The 21,299-nt window shown below is 37.1% G+C and overlaps 1 protein-coding gene and 1 pseudogene across 3 annotated transcripts in view; both read right to left on the bottom strand.

Moving 5' to 3' along the window:
• LOC102739568 (disintegrin and metalloproteinase domain-containing protein 5-like) overlaps positions 1-13,994 on the bottom strand; it is a 119,836-nt gene extending 105,842 nt beyond the window's left edge. For all 3 annotated transcript variants that reach the window (XM_081809413.1, XM_081809415.1, XM_081809417.1), the window contains exons 1-2: positions 11,809-13,994; positions 10,936-11,015 (exon numbers count right to left, since the gene is read on the bottom strand). In XM_081809413.1, coding sequence (XP_081665539.1) covers positions 10,936-11,015; positions 11,809-11,863 — 135 coding nt within the window. In that variant the 5' untranslated portion in view covers positions 11,864-13,994. The remainder of the gene's footprint in view (positions 1-10,935; positions 11,016-11,808) is intronic.
• On the bottom strand, positions 13,995-21,222 carry LOC145717950 (SWI/SNF-related matrix-associated actin-dependent regulator of chromatin subfamily E member 1 pseudogene; annotated as a pseudogene).
• Between the last annotated feature and the right edge of the window lie 77 nt (positions 21,223-21,299).

The raw sequence follows: 21,299 nt of genomic DNA, 5'->3' as shown, positions 1-21,299 counted from the left end.
TGGGCTCCACACTCAGCACAGAGTCTGCTTAAGATCCCTCTCTCCCTGCTTGCTCTTTCTCTCTCTCTCAAATAAATAAAATAAACTTTTAAAAATAATTATTATACACTTTATAAAAGAGAAGCATTTTAAACATAAAACACTGAAAATAAAAGGATTAAAAATTATACCATGCAAACAATACCCAAAAGAAAGACAATGTAGCTATATTAATAGCAAGCAATATATACAACAGACAAATGAAAAAGTGCTCAACATCACTCAGCATCAGGGAAATGCGAATCAAAACCTCAATGAGATACCACCTCACACCAGTCAGAATGGCTAAAATTAACAAGTCAGGAATTGACAGATGTTGGTAGGGATGCAGAGAAAGAGGAACCCTCCTACACTGTTGGTGGGAATGCAAGCTGGTGCAACCACTCTGGAAAACAGTATGGAGGTTCCTCAAAAAGTTGAAAATAGAGCTACCCTATGACCCAGTAATTGCACTACCAGGTATTTACCCCAAAGATACAAATGTAGTGATCTGAAGGGGCACATGCACCCCAATGTTTATGGCAGCAATGTCCACAATAATCAAACTATGAAAAGAGCCTAGATGTCCATCAACAGATGAATGGATAAAGATGTGGTATATATATATATATATATATATATATATACAATGGAATATTAGGCAGCCATTAAAAAGATGAAATCTTGCCATTTGCAACAACGTGGATGGAACTAGAGGGTATTATGCTAAGCGAAATAAGTCATTCAGAGAAAGACAAGTATCATATGACCTCACTGATATGAGGAATTTGAGAAACAAGACAGAGGATCATAGTGGAAGGGAGGGAAAAATGAAACAAGAAGAAACCGAGAGGGAGACAAACCTTAAGAGACTCTTAATCTCAGGAAACAAACTGAGGGTTGCTGGAGTGGTGGGGGGTGGGAGGGATGGGGTGGCTGTGTGATGGACATTGGGGAGGGTATGTACTATGGTGGGTGCTGTGAATTGTGTAAGACTGATGAATCACAGACCTGTACCCCTGAAACAAATAATACATGATATGTTAATTTTAAAAAAGAAGTTATATAAGAACAGCAAATTAAAACCAAAGAAAAGAGACTAGTGGATATTTTTTAAAATTACAACAGAGAATATCAACAAAGCCAACAGATGATTCTTTGAAAAGTCGAATAAATCTGATAAACCCTGATGAGACTGACCACAAAAAAAATGAGGTTAGAAAAGTTACAAAAATATCCACTAACTACCCCTCAACTCATGAGGCTAGCATTACCTTGATACCAAAACCTGACAAAGTTACTTTAAAAAAAAGAAAGTTCAGGTCAGACTCTCTCATGTGATAAATGCAAAAATCTTAAAATATTAACAAATATTAACAGTAATGTGTCATAGCTATGTTCAGTTTATTCCAGGTGTTCAAAGTTGGTTTAACATTCAAACTATCAATTCAGTAAAGTCAACCAGATTAATAGAATGAAAGAGAAACCTCTATTATTTTGATTCAGAAAAAGCATTTGATAAAATTTAACATCTATTTATCTAACAGAAAATATTCACACAAATTCTTAAACACCACAGAAAACTTCACTTCACTGTAATATTGAATACTTTCTTCGAGATCCGGAAAGGGAAAAGGATATTTGCCATCATCATTTCTATTCAACTCTGTATGTAAGGCCCAGGCAAAGTAATAAGACAACGGAAAAAGCCAAACAAACAAAGGGCATAGGACTGGAAAAAAAAAAAGTAAAAATATCAGTATTTTTAGATAATGTGATTGTGTTATTCAAAAGAATCTACAAAGTAGTTGAATTAATCAGAGAGTTGAGCAAGATACAAAAATCAAATGTGTATCCAATACTAGCAACAGAGACTGAAATTTACAAAATTAAATAATTTGTGGGCGCTTGGGTGGCTCAGTCAGTTGTCGGTTCAGGTCATGATCCCAGGGTCCTGGGATCGAGGCCTCCATTGGGCTCCCTGCTCAGTGGGGAGTCTGCTTCTCCCCCGCCCTCTGCTTTCTGCTCCCCCTGCCTGTGCTCTGTCAGATGGATAAATAAGATCTTAAAAAAAATTTTAAATAATCTGCAACAGCATCAAAAATATCAAATACACAGAAATATATCTAACAGAAGACATATAAGACCACTATTGAGGGCTATTTTTCTGTCTTTGTGTCAATACCGCACTGGTCTTAATTATTCTAAGTATCAATATCTGAGAAAGTAAATCTTCACTCCCTGTTCTTTTTCTTTAGAGCTCTATTAGTTATTTTTAGGTAACTTTATTTCCATATAAATTTCAGAATGTTTGTCTCTGTAAAAAACAAAAAGACTTAATATTTTTGTTGTGATAGCACTGACTTCATGGAAGAACTGACAACATTATGGTTGATATGTATATATGTATGATTGTATGTATGATTATGTGGACCGTCTACAAGAACTCAAACAACCACCACTAGATGGTAGTCTAGATCAGGATTTTTTAAACTGCAGATTATGTAGTTAGTAGATTACAAACACCCTTATTTTCCAACAGAAAGAAATTATCAAAGTGCATCACATGTGCTTTGTAAGTAAGATCAAGAATATTTTTCATGAAACTTTTGCTTAAGCGATATACTCACTTATCCATACACAAGTATCTGTATAGGTATACAGAGACTATGCTTTAAAAATCTGTTTTTTATTGTTGATTACAGTAAAAAATATTTGAAAAAAATAGCAAGCAATATATAATATAATTCAAAATTAATTACAAGAAATGAAGGGGGACATTTTACAGTGATAAAAGCATCAATTAAAAGTTAAAATGCTACAATCTTAAACATTTTACACACTTAATATTCTATCTCCAAAATATATAAAACAAAAATTGATGGAACTAAAAAAAAAATTATATACAATTCAAAAGTATATGAGGAGATTTTATAATTATATCAGTTACATTAGGGACCCAAGAGAAATATCAGTAAGGCTACAAAGATTTGGGCAGCACTATCAACTAAACTTATCTGACTTATATGCAACACTACATGCAATCACTGAAAAAGAAATATTCAAGTGCACATATAACATTTATCAAAATAGATCACATGAAGGATAATAAAACAAGCCTCATCAACTTTTGATAATCCAGCTTGTATTCATATATAAGTAGCAATTAGAAAATTAACATAAAGAAACAACACCATTTATCACAGCATTAAAATATGTCCAAAAAACCTGAGAATAAATTTAACAAAAGATTTTCAAGACATCTACACTAAAAACTAAGACTTATTAAAAGAAAACCTAAAATATATGGAAAGATATACCATGTACATGAATTGGAAGACTCAATATTGTTCAATTTTCCCTAAATTGATCTGTAGATTCAGGCAAACTCGGTAAAATCATAGCAGGTCATTTGTGGATATGAACAAGTTGATTGAACTTAGAATAGTCAAGACAAGAATATGAAAAAATAAAAAAGTAGGAGTGCCTACACCAACCTGTATTGACTTATAAAGCTACAGTAATTAGGGCAGTGAAATATGGGCCAAAGTTTTGAAGAGCAGTCCAATGGCAAAGAATAAAGAATCCTGAAAGAGCCACAAATATATATTTATCTGATCTTCAGTAAAGTTACCTTTATAATCTGAGGAGGATAAATGCCCTTCCATACATGCTGCTCAGTATCCATATGGAAAAGACAATGAACTTTGACTTCTCTATCTCATGATAGAAAAAACAAATCCAGATAGATCACAGACTAAATGTTGAAAGGAATATAAAGCTCCTACACAAAAACACTGGGATATATTATATAACCCTGCAGTAGGCAAAAATATCTTAAATGAAATGTAAATAGCAATTAGGAAGAAATAAAAGATTAATAAATTGAAATTAATTGATTAAATTCTGAGACAACGAGAAAATAAGCCACAGACTGGGAGGGATATTTGCAAAAGATACATCTGATAAGGGACTGTTATCCAAAATATAGAAAGAACTCTTATAATTCAAATGAACAACCCCATTAAAAATGGGCAAAAGAACCAAACAGATACCTCACCAAAGATATACAAATGGCAGATAAGCATATGAAAAGATATTCCACATCATAAGTTATTAGTGAATAGTGAAATTATAAAACAATGAGATACCACTACATGCCTATTACAATGGCCAAAATCCAGAATCCTGACACCAAATTCTAGCAAGGATGTGGAGCAACAAGAACTCTCTTTCGTTGCTGGCAGGAACACAAAATAGTACAGCCATTTTAGAAGAAGTCTGGCAGTTTCCTACAAAATTAAACATACTCTTATCATATGATCCAACGATCACAATCCTTGGTGTTTACCCAAAGATGAAAACAAAAAAACACACAAAAACCTGCACAAAGATGTTTGTTGCAGCTTTATTCATAATTGCCAAAATTTTCAAGCAAACAAGATGTTATTGGTAATTGAATGGATCAACTGTGGTACATCCCCAAAACGGAATATTATTCAGCATTAAAAAGAAATGAGCTAACAAGCCATGAGAAGACATGGAGGAAACTTAAGTGAATATTACTAAGTGGAAGAAGCCAATCTTAAAAGGCTATTTATTGGATGAGTCCAACTATATGACATTCTGGAAAAGGTAAAACTATGGAGACAGTGAAAAGATCAATGACTTGTCAGGGGTTAAAGGGAAGGATGCCAAGGTTGCTTTCCGCTCAAAGATGCTCCCAATGGTTCCTCTACCACGAGGTCCGCATAGGCAGTTCACAGCATGGCAGTTTGTGTTTTCTTTGGGGTCAGGTGGAGGAACACTCCAGAAAGCTGTGATGGAGTCTCAAAAACATAAATTAATCAATGCAGTGACCACCCTATCATATTTACAGGTCTCACTGATCCTCAAGAGGAGGGAATTATACAGGGTGCACATCAAGAAGTAGGACTCTTGAAGGACATCTCATATATATACAGATATAAAGAAATATATCAAGTACACAGGTATGGTTATCATTGGATGGAAGAGGGAAATGGGAATGGGGACTAGGAATAAGGGAAAAAATATAATAATAAGGGGCTGGATGGAACCATTAATCATAGTGTGGTATGAAATTGGAGGAGCATAGTATACATCAGCTCCTGAGATCCAAAAAATCCTCAATGTAGTATTTCAAAAACACTAAATCTGAATCAAATTCATCACAGAAACTGACTTAAGAACATATTACATGACTGCTGGAATGAATTGGAGGACATTCTGCAGCACAGTGATAATTCTTCCTAATTAAGCAGAAATTAATGAATTTCCCACCTTCACTGCTTTATGTGGGGTCAGGGTGGTTGGGGGGATGTGAGGATCTCAAAGATATTCTGGGTCATATTTTATTTGTGGACATGTCTTCTTTAGTTTGCTCTATTAGTAAAACTTGTAGTTGCAGGAATGATGAAAAAGATTTTTCATATTGTTCATTTTGGTTGTTCTTCTGGAAGGAATTATGTATACCACCATCATTCACAAAATTCATCTAAAACAGAACTAGGAGTCTGGTGGTTGTGGTGGGAAAAAGTACGCAAACATTATTATGTAAGTAAAATCAAGCAACATGAAAACACTACACCACCCCTATAAGATACTAGGACATGAACACCAAAGAATATTAATAATAATCAAGTTCCAAGGGGTTTTAAAGAGCAGCTTCAGGTGGCATACATTTGGTATGTTGGAGAATACCCTGAGACTCTACCTTACTGTTCCAATTTTCCCTTAAATAGCCTTGGCTCAGTCAATTTGGGCTTTAAGAGGAATCACAGTTTGTTATTAATATAAGTTTCTAGGGCAAAATGTTTGTACCATAATACTTTTCAGCCCAGAAACCAAGGAAGAAAGAACAAAAGGAAAAGCAATTAATATTACTTCTTTCTTTGCCCACTAAACTAAGTGGGCCTCTTTTTTTGTGTAACAGATAGTAATGAGTGTTATATTTGATCAAATCATGTGAGGATTTGGAACAGGCCTCAGCTGCCTTTAATTCCTTTATCTAACTCAAAAAAGTCATTTAGGACACTCAGAAATGTGCAAGTAAATTATTTCTTTTTCATTCCTAAATAGATCTTGGTGTGTGAGTTGCCAGGCATCTTGTACATATGGACGTGTCCTTAATTTAACAATTTTTATCCTATGCCCTGTACTGACCTTGTCAGAACACCCAAAATATTCTATATTCAGCTTTTTTCAATAAATTACAAAACTTTCATAGTCAGAGCTCTTTTCCACCACAGTAGCTGGTGTTTAAATCATTTAAATGGCGACACAAGCCAAAAATCATACCTTCAGAAATAAAGACCTATATGATCTCTCAACTCTCCATGTAGGCTTATCTGAGGGAAATCCAAAAGGAGAGACTGAGAATTAAAAATACTTATTTTTCATATTCAAGAAAGGGAAAGGCTTTCTCTGGCCAAAGTCCCAAGTCATGAACAGTTAACCACTGTTAGAGAGAACTGGTCAGAACGCACAATCAGAAAATCAGCCAATCACCAACAGCCACACTCAAATAACTAGCTTCTGGAGTCAGCAAATCAGTGACAGCCCTAGGCGCTAGGGAAGCATCAGTAAATGCCTCACTTCACTGAGGATGTGATCAACAAGAGCCTTACTCCACCAAGTACATTAACACAGCTGACAGCATGTCCATACCTAAACACTCTCCCTTCTGAAAGGCCACTAATCCCTGAACACGAGCCTTCCCAAAATCTTAGGTGAGATTAGCTCTGGGTTTGTTCGAGAAGACTGTGTTTACAACTGGCCCTTACAGGCAAACTGGAAGCTCATTATTTTTTTGAATCACATATCAAGTTCAGTGTTTATTTTATATCATAAAATATTGATATTTCATATCAAGTTTATTGTTTATTTTACAAGTTTGCAGCCCTCTCAATGGTTCAATTCATTAATGATTAGCTATGAGTTTGGACTTGTGACAGATTCACCGACACAGCTGTGAGATTATCAAACTCAGTATTTTCAATTCTTTTTGAAATATTTGGACTATTATCTATTTTTGTGTATATTTAAATCCTAAATGCCAAAATTCTATACAGTTTGCCAACTGTATAGAAAAAGTCCTTTTGAAGCTCTTTGTACAGTATGCAATTGTTCATTTAACATCAAAAATGGTGGAGAGTCAAATATAAACCCACATACACCAACAGCTATGCAAAAGAGATGAGTGATTTCCTCATATAGTACCAAAGAAGGTGATACAACAAATTTTTTGTATTGAGAAAAATTCGAAAGATATAAGAATTGCAACAGACACTAATGGTTTTGCACATCAGTCTTTCTACTTAGATGACTATTTGAATGTACAATTACCAGAATTATTTTCTGATTCCAAAATTGCAAGCAAAATTTCAGGTGCCCAGTTGAAATCCACTGTGATAATTAAAGAATGTAATGGCTTCTCTTGCAATTACATAAGTCATCAGAGATCTACACATGTCAACTGTTAGGGCACAGCCCCAGGTACAAGTAATCACAATGCAGAAAAAATGTTTTCTTTGCTTGCATAACATTTTTCTCATGAGAACAGAGCCTGCTTATAAGGCTATTTGAAAGTAAAATCCCTTCCAAATAAGACTTCAGACAACAGCAAACTTGTGTAGAGACTCCCTTACTGAGTTAATAAGAAAAATTATACTGCTTTTGTGGAGGTAATATAAGTACAAATTTTTGTGGGTGTTTGTATAAATATGCAGAAAATGTTAATTTGAAACTGAAGCAGGGCACCTGGGTGGCTCAGTCAGTTAAGCGTCTGCCTTCAGCTCTGGTCATGATCCCAGGGTCCTGGGATTGAGTCCCTCATCAGGCTCCCTGCTTGGCGGGCAGTCTGCTTCTCCCTCTGCCCCTCCCCCCAACTCATGCTTTCTCCCATGCTCATTCTCTCTCTCTCTTTCTCTTGCAAAAATAATTTTTTTTAAAAGAGAAAGAAAAAAAAGAAACTGAAGCAAAGCATGAATAATTCTAAGGTGTTGGCTGTCCTTGCCATATCAAAGAGCACCTGATGTCCTTTCTCTCGACAGTGAGATTATTGTCAAGCTATTGCTTTCTTGCTTCATCATCTAAGCTGTTTGAAGTGAGTGATTAAAAGATTTTTATGATTTTGCTGATGTTCAGTATTCTTCAATTCTCTTGCATTCACTAAACCCGTTGGCTCTCTTGAACAAGTGTAGTTGGGAGAATCCTCGGTTTATTTAAAGCACTGAAATCATGCTTTAATTCTAAAACAAGGCCCAAAATATTCTTGTTGACTTTTTACATAATCTCGCAAAGTGAGGCCTATGTATTTCTTTTTCAGAGTTACCTCTTTAGCAATAGGATTTTGCAAACTGGAAGAAGAGCAAACAGTGTTCTTGAAATGTTCCATTGTATAAAATTGTGTTGAAGAAAGAACTGAGCCCTGTCCTCAAAATGTATCCCTCTGGTGTCAAGTCTGTTCTCAAAAGGGTAAACATTTCTTATGAACAAGAAAAGAAATTCCAACTTGAAGTGGATAATTAGTATGGCACTTGCTCTATCTTTCGAAATATTTTAATACCTTGAAGAATTCAGTTCTTTTATCTGGATGTTACTAAATAGTTTTCCAGCATGGGAAGAAGTAGAGTCATCCTGTGTAGTGTTGAAGAAGACAATAAAATTTGATGAAAATATTCTGGTTTTGCCAATGAACAACATTTTAAAAGACTGTCGATAAAGAAATACAACATAATGGTGAAGAATGCAAAAGCAAGCTAAGGACAATGATGAGAGTTGTTAACTTCACAATGCTAATGACCAGTGTTGTTTTTTTTTTTTACCACTAAATGTTCATTGGGAAAAAGAATGAAATAAATTATATGTGACCACTGTAGAAACTATGTTACAATATAAATGGAATAATTGCAAGGAGTTTTATAAGCAAATTCTGTAAAACAAGAAATTGATAAGGCAAGTCAAATCATCAGGGAAATACAATTCAAGAAAGAGGTACATAATTTAGATACTGTGAAAGGTGAAATGAAATGGAGTCACTTATGTCAAGGGGTTTTAAAATGGATCCAGGAGGCCATAAAGGAAAAGGGATTTATGCATGCCTTCACAGGGTGGAACCATGAACTTTTGCACTAGGCCAAAGCTGTGAACTGGGCCAAACTGCAGATATTCCAACAACTCAGATAAAGCATTTGCTATAGGAAGAGACTTTCCTTAGTGATTGTCTTAGCAACCAGTTATAGCCAGCCAAGATTAGTTTTCTGCCACCAACACTAACCAAAATTCTTTGTCAACAACATATAGGAGCACTCTCTTTTGTTTTAAAAACCTCTTTTTTTTTTTTTTTTGTTCCCTGCAGGGACACAATTTGGGTTGCTACTGAATCTGTGCTTCTTGAAATGCAATTCTGAGACCCCAAATAAATGCTTTTCTTATGTTTCAATTCCACCTCTTTTCTTAGACAACAATACTTAGAATTTGTTTCAGATGAACAACAAATAATTTTTAGTATTTAAAATTATTTAGTATGCCCATGCAATACCTCTTTTTTATCTTTATGTACATATGCACAGGCAATTAGAAATAATTCAAAATTAATTAGGTACCCATGTTCTTATTTCTTAAATCTGGGAGGTCTCTATGTGCCTCCTAGGCATTCTTACTTTTGCAGGTCCGCCCTCATATTATATTGAATATATTAAAATACAAACACATCCCACATTAAGAATAATTTTCTGTTGCAAAAATATTAAAAGGAAGCTTTTAAAATTGTTATAGTTAAAAGAAACACACTAAACTTTCATATTATTAAATGACTTTTTAAACATGCTAGAGATTGGACAAGTGGGGAACTCAAAGATCATATCCTCAGTGATCAATAATAGAGAGAGAGGGTTGGTATTATTTCAGGAAGAAGGAAACTAAACAAGAAATCCAGCGGAGCCCCTTCTTTCCAATCAGAAAAAAAAAAAGCTGGAGTAGCACTCATATACTTTGCATGACTAAGAATTCACTTGGTGGGTGGTGGGTGGGGTTTGGGGTGTGGGTGGTAAATGAAACCCAGCTACCACAGGAAGAAAATGTAAAGAAATAGAATATGGGGAGGAGAGGTTACCTTCAGAGAACTAGGGGTAACAAGGGAAGGAGAAACCTGATACAGTGTATCCTTATATAAAACACAGAAGGAAGGTTTTTAAAAACCACGAAAAAGAAAAAAATTAATTTGGAGACCCATAATTATGACTAGCATTAGATTATCCTATAGTAGAAGGAACCATGTGAGAAGTAGATTTTTCTGGGGAATTAGAGAAGGATAATATGCAGGCTCCTCTACAAGCTAATTAACAGATCATCTTTCAGCTAGCTCCTCAGGGACTCTGAAAGCTGAGGCAAGTAGCTGGAGGAAATCATGAGGGCTAGGAGTAGGGGACCAGAAAATTCAATAATCAAAAAAACAAAAAGAATACTATTTCAATACAATATTTTAGACAATCAAAATTAGTGCAAAAAAAAATCCATGATGAACAAGTTATCAAGTTTTAAAGAAAGACAGTGTCTGACCCTGACTCACCCCACCAGCCATACCTTTATCTTGGTCCTGGGGGATTTCGTTTTTTGTTATTCCCTTAAATTTTCTGCCTGAGTCAAGCACTTTGTCTGCTTCTCCCTCGTCCTGGCCCTGGTGGATCCTATCGGTAAAATCCTTCACCTCAACAGAAACACACACATACAGAGGCACACATATTCCTACACTTCAAATTGCTCCTTGTTGTGAACCCAGTTCCAGCTGTCAGCTCTGCCTCTAAGAATTCTGTTCCTGCCTCCATTCAGCAATTTTGGTCTTGATATTAAAGGCAACTTAACACAATTTAAGATATAAAAATATTTCCCAATTACATTATTTTCTGGATTTCCTTTTGTATCAGATGATGAAATCTTCTCAGGAACTGTGGTCTGCAGAAATGTTTTATGAGAACCTAAAATAAAAATAAGCAAAGTTATTTTGATACCTACAATCCTACATTATCCATTTCTAAATCCAATCCCTCATTTGTTTTTCTACATTACCCAATATTTTTTGGTATAATTTATGTATCTACCCTTCCTTTCCACTGTGTTTCTGGTCTGGTCGTCCTTACCCACAAATTTCTTGGCCCTTGTCAAGATGTCAAGTCTTTATTTTCTCTCTGTCTCTCAATCTCTACACACAGACACACACACATAGAGGAAGAGACAGAGAGAGAGATCCCCGGTTAAGCAGTTGGACCGTTTGGCTCGGTAATACTGAATAACTAACTATGGTATTGTAAAAGAGGTGTGCAAAAGAGACACACAGGTACAGCAAGAAAATGGGATCATTTGCAGGGAAAGATACAGAATACTGACTACAAGAGTGATCTGCAATTTTCAGTAGAGCAGGTGGAGGATAGCAGTCACCAAATTAGGAAATCATTGACAAATAGGTTCTTTATGGCGATGCAATTATTTCTAGAATAGCAGAATTTTGTTTGTGGAAAAGACCCCATTATTTCATTTTTGTCCGTTTTACAGACAATACCAGCCCAGAGACGTGAAAAGATTTTCTGCCTGGAGGCTGCCTCTGCTTTTTTGGCCACGGACGCCGAAGCGAACCGCAAGAAGAAAGTGGGTAGGGAGAGCGCGGGGCTGGGTCTGGGGCCTGGACCAAAGAATACAGTCCCCTAAGCGAACACAGTCCCCTCCTCCCCCCGCAAGCCTGGATGGCAAGCGGTAACAAGTATCTGGACTTACCCGAGCCTGCGTGCAGCTCTCCAAGCCGGGTGAGAAGGACCAGAAGAAGGAACATGGCTCCGCTCTTTTGGAGCCGGGCTGGCGTTGTAACAGCAGTTGAAGCGTTCGGGAAGGTGGAGGCGCAGCTCGCGCAGGACGGCTGAGCGCGGCTGGTGCGCACCCGGAGAGGGAAGCGCCGGGCGGCGCCGCGAGAAAGCCGAGGGCTCTCCGCTCGCTCTGCTGCCCCTGGAGATAGCTTAGCTCGGTAACCGGCGCCCTGCGCCGGCGAGCAGACCAGGGAGAGCTCGAGGACAAACTGTCAACAGCCACACACATTGGGCTTATCGTTAAGGAAGGAAAGACTGACATTTTCTTTTCTTTTTTTAAGATTTTATTTATTTGAGAGAGAGAATGAGAGAGAGAGCACATGAGAGGAGGGAGAGTTAGAGGGAGAAGTAGACTCCCTGCAGGAGCAGGGAGCCCGAGATGCGGGACTCGATCCGGGGACTCCAATATCGTGACCTGAGCCGAAGGCAGTCGCTTAACCAACTGAGCCACCCAGGCGCCCAAGACTGACATTTTCAATTCTCAGATTAGGGTGGTGCCTGGTTGAGGCTTTCGTTTGTATCTTGTACTTAGACCAACGATCTCTGAAGTAATTTCTAGTTTCAACGAGGAGAAAGAACAAAGATAAAAATGCTCAAGTTACTGCTAGCAATGAGTCTCCTCCTATGGCACTTACATATCATCCAAACAGGTGAAATGCTTATATTTGAAAAAATAAAATAAAAAACTGTGGCAAACACTGTGACTTTTATAAATTAAGTTGGTTCAATAAACCATTATGGGACAGCTGTTGAATGCAGAAGACCCCAGTACAATCTCTTGTCAAATACAGACTCTTCCTAACGATCATCTTTAATATCCCAAATTATTATTGACGCACTAGTTTTCCTGCAGCCCCTAGTTTTTACTACTTTAATTAGACCTAACTGCATTCTGCCTTTATGAGGAGCAGCAACAGTTTGATTTTTGGAGTCTACAGGCATTCTTTTTCACAGATCCTAGCCCACATGATAGTTAAAAACATTAAAATACAACCACACCCCACATTAACTATAATTTTGCTTTAATATATGTCAAAAGCATGTTTATAAATTCACTTTGAAATTGTTTGGCTATCCCAAAAACTAAAGGAAGTTATTTGCAGAATATAACAGTAAAAAATAATCTTTAAAAAGAACCAAGTGAACAAGAAATAAGTCATAATAGATGGGAAAAGAGCAGGATGGTTATATACTACTTAATGAATTAGCAACTTGTAATATCAGCTTGACAAACTCTCCCAGGAAAGAATAAAAAAGAGAAAATAAAATAATAAAATTGAGATAGAAGAATAGAACTGTCATTATCCAGATAAGAGCATTTCCAGAAGGAGAGAAAAATTAAAATAGAAGGAAATATTTAAAGGGATAATAGGAAAGTTTCTCTTGACTTAAAAAACAAGAAAATGACCTTAGAAAGGACCATATGTTAAAAACGGGGCATTAAAGGAAAAGCAAATCTGAAATTGAAAATGACAGCGAATAGAAAATTCTGAAATCTACAAGAGATCACCTATCAAGGAACAAGAGCCAGATTGACAGCAAGAGCCATACTGGATGCATGAAATCAGTGGGTTATTAAAGTGTTGACTGAAAAGAACTTTGAAATATTATTCAAATATCAGGACATGATTAATTTTTTTAATTTTTTATTTAAATTCAATTTAATTAACATATAGTGTATTATTAGTTTTAGAGGTAGAATTTAGTGATTCATCAGTTGCATATAACACCCAGTGCTCATTCCATCAAGTGCCCTCCTAAATGTCCAACACCCAGTGACCCCATCCCCTCACCCACCTCCCCTCCAGCAACCCTGAGTTTGTTTCCTATACTTAAGAGTCTCTTATGGTTTTTCTCCCTCTCTGTTTTCATCTTGTTTTCCCTTCCCTTCCCTTCCCTTATGTTCATGTTTTGTTTCTTAAATTCCATATCTGAGTAAAATCATATGGTATTTGTCCCCCTGACTAACTTATTTTGCTTTGCCTAATAGTCTCTAGTTCCACCCACATTGTTACAAATGGCAAGATTTCATTCTTTTTGATGGCCAAGTAATATTCCACTATATATATAGTGGAATATATATGTGTGTATATATATATATATATACACACATATATATATATACAAATATATATATATATTTCACATCTTTTTTATCCATTCATCTGTCAGTGGACATCTGGGCTCTTTCCATGTTTTGGCTGTTGCAGACATTGCTGCTAGAAACATTAGGGTGTAGGTGCCCCTTCAAATCACTATGTTTGTATCTTTTGGATAAATACCAAGTAGTGCAATTGCTGGGTTGTAGGGTAGCTCTATTTTTCACTTTTTGAGGAACCTCCATACTGTCTTCCAGAGTGCACCAGTTTACATTCCCACCAGCAGTGTAGGAGGGTTTCCCTTTCTCTGCATCCTCGCCAACAGCTGTTGTTTCCTGAGTTGTTAATTTCAGCCATTCTGACAGGTTTGAGGTGGTAGCTCATTGTGGCTTTGATTTGTATTTCCCTGATGACTACTGATGTGGAGCATTTTTTCATGTGCCATTTGTATGTCTTCTTTGGAGAAATGTCTGTTCTTCTGCCCATTTCCTAAAAGGATTTTTTGTTTTTTGGGTGTTGAGTTTGATGAGTTCTTTATAGATTTTGGATACTAGCTTTTCTGATAAGACATTTGCAAATATCTTCTCCCATTCCGTAGGTTGCCTTTTAGTTTTGCCGACTGTTTCCTTGGCTGTGCAAGAAGCTTTTTATCTTGATGAAGTCCCAATAGTTCATTTTTGTGTTTCCCTTGCCTTTGAAGATGTGTCTAGCAAGAAGTTGCTGTGGCCGAGGTCAAAGAGGTTGCTGCCTGTGGTATCCTGTAGGATTTTGTTGGATATTTATCTCCATTTAGGTCTTTCATCCATTTGAGTTTGTTTTTGTGTATGTGTAAGAAAGAGGTCCAGTTTCATTCTTATGCATGTGGCTGTCCATAAAAGTTTTTCTTAAGTATAGAAGTTCAAAGAAGGTTTGACATAAGGATCCATATTGGAAAGGTATTTCACAGAAGCAACCAAATGATAAGGGAAATAGGAGATGCTGTTAAACGACATTGGAAGTAATAGTAATCAAATATCTTGGAAAAGTTTTTTTAAATGTAAGAAAATTTGACCAAATGAAACAATGATAATGTGTATTTGTAATAACCTAGAACTAAATTTTAATTTAACAATATTTGACATCATTAATATTATGGAAGGCATGAAGAGGGGAGATGTCAAAATAAGAATTTTCTCAATTTGATTCTAAACATGTACTTATATAACTAAGAATACTAAAAATATATCAACAAAAATTGTAGAAATATAGGGGAAAATTGGCAAAAGCATCATCAGAGTTGGAAATTGTGAACACACCTTTTATAATTATTGACAGGTCAAAATTCAGACAAAATTTAATAAAAACATAAGATAATTGAATGACTCAAATAAGTCTGACCTATTAAACATTCATACAATTCTAAATCAACTATAGAGAACACACATTCTTCCCAACCACTCATGAAACATTAACAAAATGATCATGTCCTAGGTCTTAAAATATTCCAACTAATTTCAAAGACTAAGTACATAATTCAGTTTATATTTATTTCCAATTATATTAATAATCTCTGTATTTTAAGGGGGCCATTTAATCAACTTGAAATTATTGGTATAGTTGGGTTGTAATATATCATCTTCCTGTTGACTTTCTGCTTGCCTTGTCCCTTTTATGCCAGTTTTTCTCCTTTCTTGCCATCCTTTGGATTGATCATGCTTTCTTTTTTTTTTTAAACTCAAAAAACTTTTTTTTTTTTTCATTTGCAAAGGTATTTAGAACACATAAAACAAGGCAACATTTATTCTTTCTCGTCTTCCGGTGTGGGGTCTGTGGGCGGCTCCTCCACTGTGGCCCTGTTGCTCTCTGAGCCGGTGTTACTGTCACTGGTCCCTTCCTCAGCCATACTGTCCACTCCCTCCTGCCCGCTCTTCTTGTCCTCAGGAGTAGATGTGCCTTCTTCACCATTCTGTTGGCTTTCCGTCGCTTCTTCAAAGTGTGTCTCCTCTGTCTCCATCGGGATGCTCTCGTCATCTTTCTTCTCCTTGGTCTTCCTAGCAGCTTGCTCGTCCTCAGGAACTGCGTTCAGCTTGCTCTGCTGCTTCTTTCTCTCCTTCCTCCTGCCTTTTTCGAGTCTGTTCCTCTGCCTGTGCAATTTCAGCAGCAATTTTTTCCATATCCACTTCTACTTTCAAACCGCACAACCTTTTAAGTTCATTGTTAAATGAATCTGTGCTTTCCAGGAGTTTCCTCTTCTTTTCCTGGTGTCGCTCATCTGTTTGAAGAAGTTTGGGCTTCTAGTTTTCCCTGATGAACCATAAGGACTGGAACTGTCGTTTGAGGACCTGCATTCTAGCTGTTGTGACAAATGATCAGACGTCTGGCACCACACTCTCACTAAAGATTTCACTGATGAAGCGGTGGTTTTTCTGGAAATGGGCAGTGGCTGTATGCTTCATGGAGAAGCCATCATCATAATCGTCTGGATCTTCAGCAGGCTGAATGCTCATGTACGGTTCTCCTTTCTCCATGCGAGACTGTCTCTGTCGACTTTCTTCCCCTAAAGCAGCTTCTGCACGACTTTTTGCATTTATGTAAGCAAGGTGTGCAGGGGAATTATGACAGGCCTTCATAGAGTCATTGTATTCTATCTTTTCTGCTTCATATTCATTTAAATATTCTTGTTTTTCTTCATCAGTGAGATCTTGCCACATGCCACCAATAATCTTGCAATCTCCCACAACTTTAGGTCAGGGTTGGAAGGTTTTACTTGGCCCCGGAACTTTCTGCTGTACCTCATGGAGGGCATCAGTGGTTTATCTGGTGGCTTTGGGGGTTTTGAAATCGTAGTACCAGAGGATGCCGAGACCCAGCTGTTGGTGCCCGGGTTCCCTCCCAGCCTGTAGTTGTTGTAGGCAAGATGACTGTATAGATTGTATCCCACAAACCGTGGTGTGCTGGGCATTTGTGTTGCAGGAGCTGGGGTGGGAGGTGGGGCATAAGATGGTCTTTTTGACATTTTGGAAGATTAAGTTCTCAGTTCCTTAAGACTGAATCTGAGACACCGCGGGCAGAAAAGGCATCCACAGCTCCGGCTTCGTTTCCCTTTGGCCCGCGCCTGATCATTCTTTCTTAATCCATTTTCTTTCTTTATTGGCATGACAACTATGTAGTTTTTAAATTTTTCTTTTACTGATTATCTTAGAATTACAAAATGTGCCCAGGATAATTTCTCTATTTTAATATACACTGATTAGCAACCTTAATTACATCTGCAAAGTCCCTTTGCAGGAATACCTAGATTAATGTTTGATTGAATAATTAGGGGACAGGAAATTTTGGAGGGACATCTTTAGAATTCTTCTTACAATAAGTGCTTTATTATTGTCTCCAATCCTTTGGACTCTTAGCAACCAGATCAAGATATGACTGTCCACGTGTCATTCTTCAGTGGTGTGGTGGCATGATTTTTAGCAGGTCTTTGATAGGGTATAAAGTATAGCTTCCCTAATTCTGCCATAGTGTATACTCAGTTTGAATGTCTACTGCTAGGTATTTATTTGACTTTAGTTGAAACAGAATGCATCACAAATTTCACCAAGTCCTTCTGCAACCCAAAATACCTAACTAGAATAGAGTTGTGCCAAACCTGAAAAAAACATAAAGTTAGATGGGAAATAAGAGTGCCGTTGTAATGACAAATGAGGTTCATCTCTCACCTCTCATCATTTCATGATCCTGGAACCTTACCTCTTAGGAGGCACTCTTCTCTGATCTCAGAGTTGCTACATAATTTATGGATGGTTCCATCATGACCTCACTTCTAAACAGCTAAGAATGGCAGCTATACTAAACCCAACCTCTTGGCATATTATCTTAGAGGAGACTGTAGGAGCCTAATCAAAAGGGGAGAACTAAGACAGTACTCATGGAATTTACCTGGACTCTATAGTTAACATCAGGCCTGATCCTTATAGACCTCTATTACTTGTCTGTGCCTAATAGTTTAGCTGACTTATCTGGCATTCTAATGATTGGAGAAATGTGACCAGCATTGAACTGGTCAAATTGCTATACATTCAATCTTCTGATATTTCTGATAGAATTGAAAAACTAATTTCCTATGTGGATACTCACCAAATCTCTAGTATACATTGACATTGAACAATGCTGTTGGTGTACATACAAAACCTATGGCATCTCTGACACATCAAACACTCTGAAAACAAATAAATGAATGTGTGCCTAAAATGGACATAAAAAAAAAAAGGTTATTGCCCTTGTATGGGCCCAGGCTAATACAGCATAAGAATACCTTCAAGAAACTCGTGAGTGTGAAGTTAGCTACAAATTACTCTTGCCCAGGTATCCTACTGTTCCTAAAAGTATTGACCCTGCTTGTCACTGGCAGGTAGATTGCAATGGGTCACTCCTTATCCTTTCCATTAAGCAAAAGGTGTATTTTCACTTGAGCTAATTCTCAATTTACAGACAACTGCAGAAGCAACATTATCCCAATTCCGTAGTACCTGTTCAGAAAACACATTTTTGCACCTGATTTGACTTTGGGGTAGCATATTCATGTCTGATGTTGGCAAGGCTGAACCAAGAGTCTAGGCAGCTCAGCTGGATTCAGGAAAGAGCACCTATGCACTATTCCATAGGCCAATAAACTGGAGAGGGACATTTGGAAATGCAATCGTTAGGAAAACCACTACCCCCTCTACAGTGCCTCCTGGAGCTGGCCTACGAGGTATTTGCATTGTATTGAAATGTATTTGTACGGTAGCCATGTACTAGCTGTTACAGTGTTGGTTGTGAACTACCTCTTCATCTTGTCTCCACAAAGAATAAAATGCAAGAAAATAAAGACAAATAAATGTAAACATCCCATGTACATGGACTGAAAGATTTAATATTGTTAAGATGACAATACATCCAAAGCTTTCTCCTGGTTCAATATTGTCCCTATGAAAATCCCAATGACATTTTTTGCAGAAATTGAAAAACCCATCCTAAAATTCACAAGGAATCTCAAGGGGCCCAAACATCAAAAAACAATGTTGAAAAGAAAAACAGAATAATATGCAGATATCAAACAAGCTATTTCTACTCATTCAAGGTTTCAGTAGTCTGTTCAAAGAGAACAGTCTGTAGTACAAGACTGTTTAAGAAGGCTCAATTTAAACATCAATATGAATGAGAATGAAAATACCAGTGTACAGCACAAATTCTGTCACCTGTACCAAAAGAAAGGCAATGTTTGAGTCGGCAAAAGTGTTTCCAATGACTTGACATTTGGGGACATCTTCTCAACAGAGAGTTACCTCCTGATGATGACTTTTCTGGATATAAAGAGAGCTACATAAAGCTTTCTATAATAGTGTGACTTGGTAAGCACAGGCAAGACAGGAGAAAAACAAACTATCTTTCAAAAGCCAAGTGCTAACTTTCACCCAGTTCTCAAATTTCCCTCAACTTTGAGGTAAAGTTATGTACTCAGGATTTTCTCTTCTGGAATCAAGTTTTTCTAGGGACACCTGGATGACTCAGTCGGTTGAGCATCCAACTCTTGATTTTGGCTCAGGTCGTGATCTCAGGTTCATGAGATCCAGCCCCCCATTGGGATCCATGCTCAGCATGGAGTCTGCTTGAGATTCTCTCTCTGCCTCTGCTTCTGCCCCTCTCCCTGCTCACACACACTCTCTCTCTAAAATAAATAAAATCTTTCTTTAAAAAATTTTTTTTCTGTCAGCTCTTTGGGGAACTGATTAGCTAGGAATCTAAACATTTCTTAGGTGACACTTGTGGTTGGACTATTTCATGGAATTTATTTTTCCCTTGAGCAACCAAGTGGGAGAAGCACCATTCCTGCCTACAAAGTCTCTTCCAGACCTGAGGTAAAAAGAAAAAAAAAGAAGAAAAGAAATGACCTTCATACACTGGAAGAGTTCAATAAGTTCAGAGTTGTGGAGGATATTCCAACATAAGTTATCAAGGAAAACATAGAAATCATTATACACCAGCTTCTACATTGGAACAGAAGCTAACTTTCTGTTGACATATTTGGCCAAAGAAGAGACAGAAAAGCTGGAAGAGCACAGGAGTGTAATTGAATCTCATGGGTTTAGTTAGCAATTCCCTGAACCAAAAGCCCAACAAAAGGTTGATTGGCTTAAAGAAAGCTTTAGTTGAAAATTGCTTATAATTGGTGATGTCTCATTCCATATATTCCCATCTATGCCATTCATAGAGACCATCTGTGCTGTACCTAAAATGGCCAAGTTAAGGGCTATGGGACTCAACTGCTTGAGTTGTTTAAAAGAGTATTGCATAAAACAGGGTTGCATAGGTGGCTCAGTTGGTTAAGCATCTGCCTTCGGCTCAGGTCATGATCCCAGGACCTAAAGACACGTGCAGATCGAAAGTGCAAAGATGGAAAAGCAATTATTATGAAATGTTCTGTATATATCTGTTAAATCCATCTGACCCAATGTATCATTCAAAGCCACTCTTTGTTGATTTTCTGTCTGGATGATCTATCAATTCAAGTAATTGAGGTGTTAAAGTCCACTACTATTATTGTATTACTATCAATTAGTTTCTTTCTGTTTGTTATTAACCGTTTTATGTATTTGGCTGCTTCCATGTTGGTATATAAGTATTTACAATTATTATATCTTCTTGTTGGATTCTTCCCTTTATGATTATATACTGTTCTTCTTTGTCACTTTTTACAGTCTTTGTTTTAAAGTCTATTTTGTCTGATGTAAGTATTGCTACCCTGGCTTTCTTTTGACGTACGCTGCATGATAATGTTTCCCCACCCCTCACTTTCAATCTGCATGTGTTTTTAGGACTGAAATGAATCTCTATTAGACAGCATAGACATGGGTTTTGCCTTTCCATCCATTCCATCACCCTATATCTTTTGATTAGTGTAGTCCATTTACATTCAAAGTAATTATTGATAGATATGTATTTATTGCCATTTTGTTACTTGTTTTGTTACTTCTCTATTCCTTTGTTCCCTTGCCTTTTTCTCCCACAATCAGTTGGCTTTCTTTAGTGACTTACTTGGATTCCTTTCTCTTTATTTTTTGCTTATCTACTACTAATTTCTGGTTTGTGGTTACCATTAAATTGGTGTAGGGGAGCCTGGGTGGCTCAGTCGTTAGCGGCTGCCTTCAGCTCAGGTCATGATCCCAGGGTCCTGCATCAGGCTCCCTGCTCAGCGGGAAGGCTTCTTCTCCCTCTCCCACTCCCCCTGCTTGTGTTCCCTCTCGCACTGTCTCTCTCTCTGTCAAATAAATAAATAAAATATTTTTTT

Source organism: Leptonychotes weddellii, chromosome 2 (assembly GCF_054177405.1).
Source record: "Leptonychotes weddellii isolate Sample4059 chromosome 2, ASM5417740v2, whole genome shotgun sequence".
Classification (NCBI taxonomy): domain Eukaryota; kingdom Metazoa; phylum Chordata; class Mammalia; order Carnivora; family Phocidae; genus Leptonychotes; species Leptonychotes weddellii.
The sequence above is the reverse complement of the archived record's forward strand: the minus strand, read 5'-3'. Positions and strand labels throughout refer to the sequence as shown.